General features: G+C 39.0%; 1 protein-coding gene across 2 annotated transcripts; it reads left to right on the top strand.

Moving 5' to 3' along the window:
• The first annotated feature begins 761 nt into the window (after nt 1–761).
• On the top strand, nt 762–14,387 carry TNNI2 (troponin I2, fast skeletal type). Of its 2 annotated transcripts, XM_083356928.1 has the most exons (7): nt 762–807; nt 2,312–2,348; nt 6,232–6,273; nt 7,719–7,847; nt 10,799–10,888; nt 11,854–12,030; nt 13,994–14,387. In XM_083356928.1, exons 4-7 carry the CDS (start codon nt 7,725–7,727, stop codon nt 14,084–14,086), a joined length of 483 nt encoding a protein of 160 aa, XP_083213054.1. In that variant the 5' UTR covers nt 762–807; nt 2,312–2,348; nt 6,232–6,273; nt 7,719–7,724; the 3' UTR covers nt 14,087–14,387. The 2 variants fall into 2 exon arrangements, with proteins under 2 accessions (XP_083213054.1, XP_083213055.1); XM_083356929.1 differs by lacking the exon at nt 762–807 and having other exon boundaries at nt 2,330–2,348.
• The last annotated feature ends 263 nt before the right edge of the window (nt 14,388–14,650 follow it).

The raw sequence follows: 14,650 nt of genomic DNA, 5'->3' as shown, positions 1-14,650 counted from the left end.
TAATGTTAGTTAGATTATGTTTATTTTATTTGTAACCCTGTATTCAACTCTGGGAAGCGAGGGAGGGTGGAGGGTGGGGTGGGCTGGGTTTATTTTGTAACTTTTATAAAATTAATAATAATAAAAAAATATCTTACATGAGCAGGCAACTAAGAACTGGTAATCAAACCCAGACTGGACGTCTCCAGCCTGGCAACAGTTAACATGGCGGGAATAATGGGTTCAATCTGATTGGTTGTTCAGAGCATGTGGACTATATATATTGTGTAACGTTAACCCAAAAGCCCCAGTACAGTTCATTCTAATTACAATAAAGCTATGATTCTTCTGTACTCATCTGCCTGGCATCTTTCCTGCTCTTCAGAACTCACTACACAACAGCTACCTCTCTCTTCTTAAGGAAGGATGTGTAGAACTTAGATAACATGCACGATTAATGCACAGTTCAGTGGGTGTATCTTCTTATCCCTCCCATTCACCAGATTAATTTTCCCTACTTGTTGCCTAAAATCAATGACTGACCCACCCATAAACATTCGTATTTCTCTTTAGGAGGATTGCCTGATTTCTCCAGGGCTCCTTGAAGGTTTCCCAACCTAACTGCATTAACTGAGGGTGGTGATTTGTATTTCTGGATCCTTGCACTCTATTGGTCTGAGGAAGGCTTCATGCCCTTAAAGAGAGATTTTTTTTTGCTGAGCTGTTTAAGAAACCCATTTATACCTCCAGAGGAAGCCGACTGCTTGTGGCTTGCCAGTTGAACCTGCCCTCCCACCAGCGCTCTCTGTTTTTCTCCTTGGGACTTGGGTGAGCCCTTTGCATGTCTCTTACTCATCTCACTTTACCTTTAAGAGAGTAAAAGGAAGGAATAGAAGTGCTCTGGTGCTTAGATTAACAGTGTGTGCTTGGCTGAGTGAAAGGATCTAAACATGAGCATTGAATCAAAAAGCTGTTCTCCATCACTTGTCAGGAAGTCCAGTTTCTTCCCCAATCCCCATTTTTAACCTACCTGTTTTCATCCGACATTCTCCCCTCTCTGTTTCTTTCTGCTCTCACTCCTTTCAAGAATGACGGTTTTGTGGCACTTCAGAAGGAAAATGCTTACCTTTCTTCTTCACTCCTCTGTTCTAACTCTCATATGCTAAGTAAGAAAATTGAAAAATGTAAATCTGCATGCTAGCTAAATTTACCTGAGTTTTTTTTGTTGTTGTTTTTTCTTCATCCAGCCTTGTCAGATGAGGAAGCTTGGCCAAAAGCATCAGTTTTTACTTTTCCAAAAGAGGTTTTGGGGCAGAATGAAATGGAATGGATGCTCTGTTCAAGAAGCAGTTTGAGGCTGCAGGCAGCAATCACTAAAACTGCTTGTTCAAAGGGAGCGGGGGAAGTTATCACACTAGGCTGCCTGTCTTTTTCACATTTGCTGGCAAAAAAGAAAATTAGAAGGGAGAGATGGCTTTTCATTTTAGGGAAGCCAAGCTGTGCCGCTTTCCCAAGCTGTGGGGGCTGACATTTTTTGTCAAACTTATTGTCACTCATACTTTGGGCTCATGCCGTTGCCACAGTGACTCCCTCACAACTCGTGCCATTGGGACTGGAAAAGGCTACAACCCAAGGAGACAGCTGCAGTTCCTTACAAGCCATTTTTAGAAGCACTTTCTTCTCAGTTATGTGATAGGTCCCTACACATTTTTAGGATAAGATTTCTTTTGGGAGTCTTGCCACTGCCTTCTGGATGCCCTTGCTAGGCAACTTTTAACTGCTCATCTTATTCCAACTCAAAAGGACATTGGTGGTGACTGAGGCTAGCAGAGAAAATGTCACCTTATCATCCTGATATTCTTCAAACACAAGTAGTGCCTAAAGTTATAGTTATTCTCTGCACTAGTGAGCACACTCACTAGTAAGTATGCAAACATTGACTACAGAAGATGCCGTTGGCCAAGAATCCTTATAATAAATATAAGATGTTGGATTAAAGCTCAAAACATATTTTGCTGCCCTGTACGTAAATATCCCCTGCCATAAAAAAGTGCTTGCCGTTATTCAAGCAGACACTATTTCTAGGGAAAAAGGAATAAAGGTTGGGAACTTTCTGAAAGGCTTGGTGGACCATGGTTTCTCCAGCTATGATTAGCAACACATTTGGCTGCTGTCCATAGATGTGGTAACTGTGTCTCCACTCAACAGAAGGAGAAGAGTTAGGGAAGCAGTTATCACCCAACTGGTTTTCTTTTTAAAGCAGTGTCCAATAATTACTAATCTGAAGAATTCAATTTTATTAAAAAAGCTTATTCCTTCTGCTTTATTGCAGGGTGTCATCAACAAAACCAAGATGTCAGAGTAAGTTGGTCTTTGCAATATGGATTTTTTTTATGAACTACAGATTCAAATGTTTTTAATTCTCAATTTTTTTAAAAAAAAATAGTTTTTTGTGCCCCAATTCACCTGGAGTTCTGGCATGTGGATTTTTTTTTATTATTATTCTTATCTTCATCTAGAGATGGGAAATGCATTTGCAGTTATGGAATTCCTGCACTGAACTTTTTCCTCTGCTTTCTTTGTTCCTACCTCGTAACCTTTGGAAATATTTATCAGTGTTGCTTTTAATGTCTCATGGTTGTTTTTTCAGATAATGGTGCCTATATTTCATTTTCAGACCTTCAGACTAATGATCTTTTTTTCCCCTCCCTCCCTTCTTTTCTTCTTGTGATCATCTCTTCTTCTCTATCAGCGAAGAAGTAAGTTTTACTTTGTTGATTATTTTGGGGACTCAATTTGGAATTAGAATATGATTAACTTGATAATACCATTGACTTATCTAAATTTTCTCTTGGGTAGAAGAAACTGAAGGGCAATGAATAGTTGATAGTTATAACAGATCTTCTAGCTTCTTCATCTTTTCCTATAAATGCCAGTTCAGTTCAGTTGTATTACAGAGTTATTTTTATAGATTAGTAGACACCCCCCCAAACACACCCACACAAACAGACACCCACACTGTATACTAATTTAGTTAAATCAGGGTAAAGTCAATCCTGCTGGGTTGAGACTCATTGTTTTATACTGAAGCCCTCTATTTCTGGCCCAAAGTCCAGCTGATATGACATCACTGTTCCCAACATTGCATCACATATTCTTGGGTGATAAAAAAAACAGAATCCAGAAAAGCAATCTATGCAAATGAAGAAGAAGGGCTACATACATAGGAGGAAGGCTTATGTTTAATAGCTAGATCAAAAGAGCTGGGCTGTAGATGAGACTGTTCCCAACATGAATATTTGATCTTACTCCCAAAATTTAATAAAGTGCTACCATTTTGGGAATATACTGTCATAGCAAGGGAAGGTCTCCTTCCCATTTCTGATAGTAGATTGCATATTCTTTTTGCAACATCCTGCAAAAGGGAACAACATTCACTAATGACTCCTTATTGTTAAGTACCACGCAATCGGTATTTTAGGTAGCACACAAGTAAAATATTTGGATTACAATAAATTTCCACCCACTGTCCCTCTCCTTCCATTTCTTGGAGTGGCTATTTCATAGTTTCAAATGTTGGTGTAGTTCTCTGGAGTGCATGCTGATCTCAGTACCTTGCTCAGAGTGACGTTCATACACTGCAACCAGGATGGCTTTGCTGTTCCAAAGGATTCCTCTATGTTCTTGGGGGTAAAGCTTTTGAGTAATCTGATGAATTATGAACAAACAAAGCTTTGCTTTGAGGAGTCCCAAAGCAAAAATTTAAGGACTAAAGTAAGCCTGTTCCACCCTACCATGCAAGAAAGCAGCTGGAGCAGGCCCCTAGGCATGCTTCAGGCAAAGATGACTTGCTTTAAATCTTTTAATACCTCAGAATTCTGCACTCTCAAGACCCATTGAAAGCAGTGCATGTTGACTGCAAACCCAGTGAAGGAACAACAGCTGTAGCAGTAAAGTAGGGGAAGAATGATGCAGCCCTTCCTCTTAAAGAGTCTCCTTGGACCACTCTACACACTGCATGGACCAGATAACTACAGTTATACAAGTCATCCTGCCAAGCACAGCTTTCCTTATATAATAAAAAGCTATTAAAGCAACTTAAAAAGCTTAAATAGACAATACCTCAAGGGTTCCTTCTCTCCTGGTGACTATCATGGCACTGTAATAAGGCAATCTGTTTTCTTATAAATTGTGTGGGTAGCCTTGAAGGATTTGCAAAGTTGCTATCTGAAGAGCTATTAAAGGAGGACGTAGGATGAAATCAATTGCCAAGTTCATCCTTCCTTCTTTAAACTTCCATGTCCCTCACCTTAATAAGAAATAAAAAAATACAACCTTAAATCTGAAGATGTTTACAGGCTGAACTAAAAAGCTTCTAGAATATATGCTGCCTGCCCCTCCCTGTTATGCTTCTACAACTACTTTTGCTACAGTTGGAATCCTGTTTTCCAGAGCAAATTTTTAGTAGCAGAAGAATTTGCTCTATCTCTAATGATATTTGTTCTCTTTATGTAATTGCTTTGTAAATTATTTGAAGAATTCTAGACCAACAGCTTTTCTAAGGTTGTGTATTACCAGGAGGTATTGAATTGGTGAAAGGGACATTAAAAAAAATCATGATTAGTTTTTTTTTCTTCCCAACCTTCTTACCTTGAATTGAGCTAGATTATGCCAAATAGTAAGTTGCATTCAAATATCCAGCTAAAATCAGTAAAGAAAACCAGTGTGTCAATACAAACAAGCTGACAGATATCAATACTATAATGCTTGGCTGCATTCTCAAAGGTTTCACAGGAAAAATATAAAATATATCATTTTCATAAAGAGAATGTAGATTGGCTGCTTCCTTTGAAAAGAGTTTAATGTAGATTCAATTCCAGCCTTTAGCAATGATTGGAAACTCTATCTTGAGTGTCATAATTCTTTGGTAGAGCACATGTATGCATACAGGAATATCCTGGCATTCAGTTCTGGGCATTTACTCAAATCATTACTGCCTTTGGACCAAAATGTCAGAAAAAGGTATTGTTTCACTTTCAGAGAAGAAAAATTATAGTATAAAAGTTAAGTCTCTGATTAGCATAATTTATGGGAAAATTATCTTTACTTCTGTATAACATGAAAAATATATGGGTACAGATATGACAGAATTTATGGAAATCAAATTGGGACCTAAATATTTCCTATCTAATTGTTCAATCCTGGTCATTTCCAGGTGAAGCTGGAAAGCTCTAATTGAAAACCTAACATTAACTCTGCTAAGCTAGAGGGACCAGTGGTCCAGGTTGACATAAGCAAACTCTTTTTGTGTTCCAGAATCAACATAATACACTGAGCTCAAACTGAAGGAGTTCTTAATCTAATAACTCAGAGAATATAATACAGCTCTGCATCTAATTAAGTCTCTTTAATGTACAGGGTTTCTTTTTTTTAATAGCTTCAGAGCTTCCATTTTGTTTAATCTCATCTTTATTGAATTGGAATATCTATACACAAGAGGAGCTGTTACACAATTGGTTTCTGGAACAGCCATCTTAGAGCAAACATATAACTACAAATGATAGATTTGACCAAAGCTTACTAAAGTTGAGCCAGGTCTTTCCATGGCTTTCAAAAGGCCAAATTCTGAGCTGAAGCTGTCCACATACTGAAGTGACCTTATCAGATTTCTTAAACATTTTTAACTTGGATAAGAGGCCCTCAAATGAATGTGCAACAAGCAGCATATGAAGCTATTCAAAACATGAGTAACTATTCCCATTACACCAAACCATTAGAGACAAATATATGGTTGCCTATATTTGTAGGCAACCATATATTTTGTAGAAGTTAAATTTGTAGTCAATTTGTAGAAGTTAAAGTTCTTACAATTCAAGGACACATTTTGACATCTATATCAGCTAATTTGAAAAAAAAGATAGCAGGAGTAGAAATAGGACAATATTAGTAGGAATCAATTTTTGACTTGACTGTTTCCTGTCCCTAGAGTGTGAGGGACTGTAATTCAATCTTTTCACCACTTTGAATTGTGAAAGCAAGTCTGAGAAAAGAGAATTTTGAATAGCAAATGGTAGGACAGAAGAGAAGTGGGTTTGTCGTCTACTTCAACTATGGATGTTTTTCTTGGGTTGCTGTCACATGTTTACATGGGAAGGGCAGTCAGATTTCTAGGAAATATGTATGCAAAAATGTGGCTCGTGGAAAAGGTACTGTAAAAGCTCAAAGTCTTCTTTTTCTTTTTCCTAATTTTAGAAAAAGAAGAGGGCTATCACTGCCCGCCGGCAGCACCTCAAGGTATATATAAATATACATATATATATATTATTTGTGGAGCTCATTTTTAAAAAGCTATGCTACTTTAATGCCTTCTTGCCTTTCTCCTAGAGGAGAAGGAAGGTAATTGTGAAAAGTCCTATGCCATGCAGCATTTTTCTTCTGGAATGTCTAGCAAACAATGTCTGGGCACCTGAGACAGAAGAAAACATGTATACAGATATCTGCTGTCAGTCATTAGCAAAGAATGTTTCAAGTTCTTGAACAGTTTAAGATTTCTGTCCCATTTTCAAGTATAGGAGCTGAGGGTTAGTTGTGACGGTGACAATTCTGACAATACTTTAAATGCAAGTCTGGCCCAAGTGTTAGGAGTGGATTTTCATTCCCTTCCCTCCATTCCCTTCCCTCGTTCCTAAAAGAAGAGGGCACCTGAGGAAGACGTTTCTCCCCATACCAATTACCTTCCATGCACCCCATTCCAGCAATGCATTTTGCTATTGAAGTAATTTCTGATATCAAATTAATCTCAGGGGGAAAATGCTCTGGAAAGATCTACAACCAGTAACCTACTGGTGACTGGGAAAAACTTCTTGCTTATGGACAAATTCACTATGTTACTATGTTCAGACTTTCATTCCATCTTCCTACATGATTGGGGTATTTCGTTCATTAAACTAATGGACATTGTGCTTAACACCTAGTAATGATGAACATAATTAATAATCCTGAATAATTACACATTTTATTTTAAACACCTTCTATTGAGACTTGAGTGATTGTGATTTGCTGAAAATCTGTTAGGGAATTCCTGGTGTAGCCTCGCCATGAATGAACATTCTAGATGTAGGAATGGAGAAATGATGGTCTTCATATTTTGTTGAGCCACAAATAGTAGCAATCCAGTCCATTTGGCCAGTGCTGATGGCTACTAGGAGCTGTAGTTTAGTAACATCTGGAAGACCATAGATCACTTATTCTTGTCCTATGTTTTACTTCTTAGATCAGGGGTCTTCAAACTTGGTCCTTTTATGACTTGTGGACCTCAACTCCCAGAATTCCTCAGCCAGGCACGCTGCCTGAGGAATTCTGGGAGTTGAAGTCCACAGGTCATAAAAAGGCTAAGTTTGAAAACCTCTGTCTTAGTTAAAGGACCACTATACTCAGTGCTTTTTTTGTAAAAGAAAAAGGTGCTGGAACTCACACATGTCATACAACCCGCCTTGCCTACCCTACAAGGTTCCATCCAAAAAAGGTGCCGGAACTCCGTTCTGAGCGTTCTATGAGAAAAAAAGCCCTGACTATACTGATTCTGTTCTGTGCTGCTTTCTAAGCCCTGACCTTTGTTTTGATGTTAGCAGAGGTGATTGCTGTTTTGGGCACAACTATACATCTTATGATGCCTTCTCTTCCTTGATAAATATTTTTTCTGTCAATGTAATTCGACTTCTTCCAACATTATCTTCCAGAGTGTTATGCTCCAGATTGCTGCTTCTGAGCTTGAAAAAGAAGCTGTAGCTAAGGAACAAGAAAAAGCCAATTATCTTGCAGAACACTGTCCACCTCTGCACTTGCCAAGTTCCATGCAAGAACTGCAGGTAAGGATTTAATCCCTTTCATCCCATATGCAAGAACAGGAACATTTAACTTCATGTGTAATGCATTAGTTGATTTGCTGATTTGATCTGACAATTAGTTTCTTTCCACACTAGGTATTTGCAAACTATAAAGAGTAAAGACCCATCATCCCCAAATATAAATATGTGTTCTTAATTTGGTTTATGTGATATTAAAACTTAAATTTATATGTTTGTATTAGGGATCAGGAAAGTAAATATCTCGGGGCAGCATTTATGTAATAATGTCAATACGCTTATGTTGCATTTTGATCCAACTGCAGTTTGCTGAGGATGCTTCTCAGTGTGGAAGGACCAGTGATGAAGATCTATCTATCTATCTATCTATCTATCTATCTATCTATCTATCTATCTATCTATCTATCTATCTATCTATTTATGAGATTTGTATGCCGCCCTATCTCCCAAAGGACTTAGGGCAGCTAACAACGATAAAAACACAAAATACAAACATTAAAAGGTATTAAATCAAATTGTCCCATAAATAGTCCAATTAAAAATACAATAAAACAAAATTAAGAAAACCTCCCTTTCATCAGTCCAGGTCGGCCTGTTGAAAAAGCCATGTTTTAAGGTTGCAACGAAAAGAACAGAGATCCGGGGCCATCCGGAGCTCCAAGGGGAGTTGATTCCAAAGGGCAGGTGCCCCCACAGAGAAGGCCCTCCCCCTGGGGGTCGCCAGTCAACACTGTCTGGCCGACGGCACCCTGAGGAGGTCCTCCCTGTGTGAGTGCACAGGGCAATGGGCAGTCGTTCCTGGCAGCAGACGGTCCTGCAAATATCCCGAACCTAAGCCATGTAGGGCTTTATAGGTAAGAATCAGCACCTTAAATCTCACCCGGAGGACAACCGGTAACCAATGCAGCTCACGCAGGAGGGGTGTAATATGGGAGTATCGGGACGCTCCCATCACAACCTGCGCAGCCGCATTCTGCACCAGTTGAAGCCTTCGGGTGGTCTTCAAGGGCAGCCCCATATAGAGAGCATTGCAGTACTCTATACGGGAGGTAACGAGCGCATGAGTGACCATACGTAGGGCATCTCGGTCCAGATAGGGGCGCAACTGGTGCACCAGGCGAACCTGGGCAAATGCCCCCCTGGCCATGACTCCTATATGATTTTCTAAACTGAGTCGTGCATCCAGGAGGACGCCTAAGTTGTGCGCCCTTTCAACGGGGGGGGGGGGGTAACACCTCTCCCCCCATAACCAAAGATGGAATATCCTGGATTACCCAAGATGCCGGTACGTATAGCCACTCGGTCTTGGCCGGGTTGAGTTTCATATAAAGATGTGCAAAACCTTTTTTGTCCATGAACTGCAAACCAAAAGCCTAACTCCAAAATATTGGTGGTGTTAAGCCAAAACTAGATTTGAAAAAAATTAAACTTATATAAGGGGTGTCTGCAGGGTATAATTTAAAAAGTCAAGATGGTAATTACAATGCCGGGCAGCACATAATAATAATTGATCCCAGCTCATGATGCCATTTTTAAAAACTATCTCTGTGGACATCTTTGCTTATGTTAACCAGAATTAACATGAATATTCCTCTTTCTTAATATTTTCCCCTTTGGTTGCATCCGATATGAAAATTCAGTGGCAAATTTTGGAGATATAATGTCACATCCAACGCTTTGGGGGGAGGGAGTGTTTAAAGTTGTGTACTCTTATTTTAGATGATACAACTATTAATGCTTATAGGATTTCAGGTACAATTACAGTGAGACATTGGGTTACAGCTGTTCATATTTTTATGGAGCATTCCCTCCCATTTCTTTCCCTGATTGAGGACCTCTTTTTTTTTTAAAAAAAGTAGTTACATTCATTCTCCCCAATGTCCTGTTGTGTTCAGATCTCACGTGGTTTTATTTTATTTTTTTATGGTATTTGAATCTCAAAGTAATAGCAAATGAATTGCTGAAAGGCAGCTCCTCCTGCTTCTTCTTCAGCCAAACCAAATTGAATGGCCTTGAAAATCCCCCAAACAAAACAGTGACCACAAAGTGACAGGGAATCCCATCATTTATTAACTCTATTTATGCCTTACTTTTCTTCCCAGAAGTCCATGCTCTGTATATACATCAGCCAGGCAGCCTTACATTTGAAACATCTTTAGGCATCTAATTGTTTTGATCTAACAGTTAACTATATCACATCATTTTAAAAACTAAATAGTTTAGACTAAAACTTTACCAACCTGGGTTATGTGGGTGTATAGGTAAAGGTAAAGGTTCCCTCGCACATGCGTGCTAGTCGTTTCCAACTCTAGGGGCCGGTGCTCATCTCCGTTGCAAAGCCAAAGACAAAGCCATTTGTCCGAGGACGTCTCAGTGGTCATGTGGCCGGCATGACTAGACGCCAAAGGTGCACAGAATGCTGTTACCTTCCCACCGTAGTGGTCCCTATTTTTCTACTTGCATTTTTACGTGCTTTCGAACTGCTAGGTTGGCAGAAGCTGGGACGAGTAACAGGCGCTCACTCTGTTTCGTGGCACTTGGGATTCGACCTGCCAAACTGCCGACCTTCTGATCAACAAGCTTAGCATCCTAACCCACTGAGCCACTGCGTCCCTTACTGTGGGTTTATATCCCATCCCTAAAGACACTGTTGGCTTGGTATACCTCACATTTTCTCAGTGTGATGCAGGACCAATTCACTATATCTCTACCTCTTTCTTCATAATTATCGTATATAATTTTACTTGACTTATGAAGAGGATATTCACTTAATTCCAAGAATCAAAAGAAAATAAAGATGTAGAATAGACTGAGTAATTCTGAAACTGCACATCTACAGTAAACATATCATCTATCAAATACAAGTCTGCAGAAGAATTAGGAAGGTTGGCATGAAAAAAAGTTAAGTAAGTTTGAGCAACCTTCTTTAATAATCACTTGTTCTTTCTCAACAGGAACTGTGCAAAAAACTTCATGCTAAGGTAGAGCAAGTTGATGAAGAAAGATACGACACAGAAGTTAAATTACAGAAAACTACCAAAGAGGTAATTATCTTACTACAGCATCCATACATACAGTATGTTCTATTGAGTGTGTGGGCAATTTCTAATCATTTGTGTCTAAGTGGGTTGAAATTTACTGTGGCCATGAGGAATGGGGTTAAAATAATAAATAAAATAGGTGCAATTGAATGATGCAATTAAAGCCACACCCCTTTAAATATTTAAGTATTGTGACACATATACTGTACAAAAAGGTTGAGTCTGATCACATGGTTTGGGCTACCAACTTGACTTTTTGGATACCCTCCTTTGCTCAAAGTAGTGTAGGCTACTTTGACATTGCAGCTAACTTTGAGCTAGAAAGATTGAACAGAGCAAAAAACTTTATTAAATAGCTGGACTTATGTTCCTAGATAGACTGTATCTTCATTGCTCATCTTCTCCATTTTAGTAAACATTTAAGATGTATACCTAGTAAATGTAAGTGGGATAGGAAAACACTCAGAATATATGCATCCACATCAACAGCAAAAAAGTCTGGCAGGGGTGTGTTTGTGTACACACACACACACACACACACACACACACCATTCTAGTTACAAAAAAGCAAAATGGTTAACCCAGAGGAAGAGCCATGGGAAAATAGTTGAAGCCTTTTTTATAATATACAGATTAATTGTGAGCTTATTTATTTGAAGAGGTAATTAAATTCCAAGCACAGGATTATAAAGAAGATATTTGAGGTTAAGGTGCAAAGTGAGGGGGTTTGTATGCATTTTATTTCAGCTGATGCAGAACTGCCTGTGTGTGATTTTCTGTAACTCTTCTAATATTATTTTCCCTTTGTCTTCACAAGCACTTGCTCCTATTGTTTCAATATACTTAGAGTTAGTCAGATTCTCTTCTGACTATGGATTGGATTTCTCTGGCAGCTCGTTGTTTAAAATTTGATTTTGCCTTCCTTTGCCATTCTTTTGTCATTTGGGTATTTTCAACTCTGTCTGTAGCTTGAAGATTTGAGCCAGAAACTGTTTGACCTGAGGGGCAAATTCAAGAGGCCACCCCTGCGTAGAGTCCGCATGTCTGCTGATGCTATGCTGCGGGCCCTTCTGGGTTCCAAACACAAAGTCTGCATGGATCTTAGAGCTAATCTGAAGCAAGTCAAGAAGGAAGACACTGAAAAGGTACCTAGATAGTTGAAAAGTTGTAGTTTTTGTGGCTTGGCTTTTAAACTAAATGCTTCTCTCAGGAATTTCACTGCAAACCACCAAATAACTTGATGGCTTGGGTATGTTAAACTTATGCTCAGCCATCTATCATCCTCAATATTTACCTTGGCTGTTCAGTCCAATATTTGAGGGAACTGGGTCTGTAATAAAGAGAAGGAATCAGAGTGATATGGTAGCTGTCTTCCACAACTGGAGGAACTGTCACAGAGAAGAGGGGGGGTCAACCTATTCTCCAAAGCACCTGAGGGCAGGACAAGTGGAATATGATTAAGGAGAGGTCCAACCTAGAACTAAGGAGAAATTTCCTGACAAAGAGCCTTGGTGGAGCAGTGGGCTAATGCCTCCTTAAGTAACACCAGCTGCCTGCAATTAGTGCAGGTTCGAGTCCCACCAGGCTCAAGGTTGACTCAGCCTTCCATCCTTCTGAGGTAGGTAAAATGAGGACCCAGATTGTTGGGGGCAATAAGCTGACTTTGTAAAAATGCCGCTTGGGGGGGGGAAAGCCCTAATAAGCAGGCATATACATAGAATGAAGGCTATTGCTAAGCACATTGATTTGTGCTTTAGATTGTAAGCCGCCCTGAGTCTTCGGAGAAGGGCGGTATATAAATGGGATTAAAAAAATAATAATTAGTGGAACTGCTTGCTTCCAGAAGTTCCAGAAGTTGTGGGGGGTTTTCATTTGAGGTTTTCAAGAAGAGACTGGACAGCAATTTGTCCAGAATGGTATAGGGTCTCATGCCATGGGCAGGTGGTCAGACTAGAAAACCTCCAAAATCCCGTCCAATCTTGGTATTCTATGTTCTACATTCTAATACTGAATGAGTACACTGTGTGCTATAGTTAGATATGCATTAGATCAGGGAAAGCTTTCAAATCAAGGTCAAAGTAGAATCCTATGTTGTCTAAGTAAGGCCAATCATGCTTACTAGGTATTTGATTATATTTGCTGACTTGCAAATAAAATGAAATATTTAACAATACATTAAATGACATCATTTAAGATAGAGGTCATAGTTAATATAATCATTTTTTTTTAAAAAAATCACCTCCTCCTTCTGCCTAATTGTCACTTAGGGCTTCCTGCTAGAAGGATAATATTATTAAATATGATAGTCAATATGTGAAACACAGAATAAAATTAGATATTAATAATTGTTTCAAGTTCCATCAGAACTGATAGATCCTTCCCTCCAAGAAAGTCTCCCTATGAGTTTTCCAGATTGCATACAGGAAGCTTGCCTTGCAGATTTCTAGAGAGGTAGCAGCTACAAATTGTGTCATAGCATATTGAACACAGGGACATTAGATTATAGACGGACATAGATGATAGATGATGGATGGAGAGAGAGAGAGAGAAAGAGATACAGTATATATTGAATATTTTTTTAAAGACTTCTAATAGTGAAGATTCCAAACATGGTGTAATAAGAGAACTGGTAGATGAGACATTCAGCTTGCAGCTTTACCATCATTATGCGTGAACTCAACCAATGTGGAATGTAAAGAATAATATATAGTTTAGTGCACTGTGTGAACCATGGTGTTTCATTAAACAATCTATGACTTACTAAAGTTTGTAAATGCAGTCAGTGATGGTAAGAATGGGCTTTCTGACTGTAATATATCCAAAATACTATAGAGTTCTCAGCAGGATAGGCAGTTTTAATTTCTTTCCAATTTACTGTCTGTTGAACATTTCACTCTTTTGGAATGTGTTGTTAAGCTTCCAGCTTTCTTGATGAAAACTTGTGAACCACCACAATAAATATTAGCACATTTGACAGTCATCTGTGAATGAACAGAGGGTTTTTCTCCCCAGGGAGACATCGTATCAATAAGGCAAGGGTTGCCCCCTGCATGAGCCCTGTCAAAGGCACTAGCCAACCATAACATTTTATCTCCTGTCTTCCCATAGGAGAAGGACCTGCGTGATGTGGGTGACTGGAGGAAAAACATTGAGGAAAAGTCTGGAATGGAGGGCAGGAAGAAGATGTTTGAAGGCGAGTAATGAGATCTGCTCAACTCCTAACGCCTATCCAAATCTTCTGCAAACTTTTACAGCGCTGTTTTTGGGATGACTTTCCTCATGACACAGTTGCATTCATAGTGCAGCCCACCATACAGAGCCTACCTGCTGTCTGACCCCTTTTTATTTCTGGGTACTAGGCCACAAGATCCTTAAATACATTTTACAACAAAGGTAGTTGTATGCACTTCAACTATTCAGTCTTCATTAACTCTTGTCATTTGGTAGTATCTGGTGTTGCAACATGAACTAAAACTGATGTAAATAAAGCTTTGAAAGTATGGCTGCTATCTTAAGATTTGGGAAGTCCAGGCATGAAAGGGCTGTGTGTCACTTGGGCTTTGGTTGCCTAATAAGGAAATTGTACATAAATTTTCTCATAGATAGAAATTACCTTTGATGTTTAGGAAAGCAACATGAAGAACCCGTCAGTAAATTAACTGTACCACTGAGAACTATTTCCGAAGCTGAATGCCATCAAGTTTGCTATTGCACTCAGATTTATTTTTGAACTAAATCTTATGGCAAATGATCAAATGTTTCTGA

The sequence above is a fragment of the Vipera ursinii genome (assembly GCF_947247035.1).
Source record: "Vipera ursinii genome assembly, chromosome: 1".
Classification (NCBI taxonomy): Eukaryota; Metazoa; Chordata; class Lepidosauria; order Squamata; family Viperidae; genus Vipera; species Vipera ursinii.
Note: the sequence above shows the minus strand (reverse complement) of the source record. Positions and strands in the feature narration are given on the sequence as shown.

Excerpts from the sequence above, each read along its gene's own strand:
- TNNI2 (XM_083356928.1), top strand. The coding sequence starts at position 7,725 with ATGCTCCAGATTGCTGCTTCTGAGCTTGAAAAAGAAGCTGTAGCTAAG. Across the intron at positions 7,848-10,798 it reads GTTCCATGCAAGAACTGCAG|GAACTGTGCAAAAAACTTCA; the intron begins GTAAGGATTTAA and ends CTTTCTCAACAG. Across the intron at positions 10,889-11,853 it reads TACAGAAAACTACCAAAGAG|CTTGAAGATTTGAGCCAGAA; the intron begins GTAATTATCTTA and ends CTCTGTCTGTAG.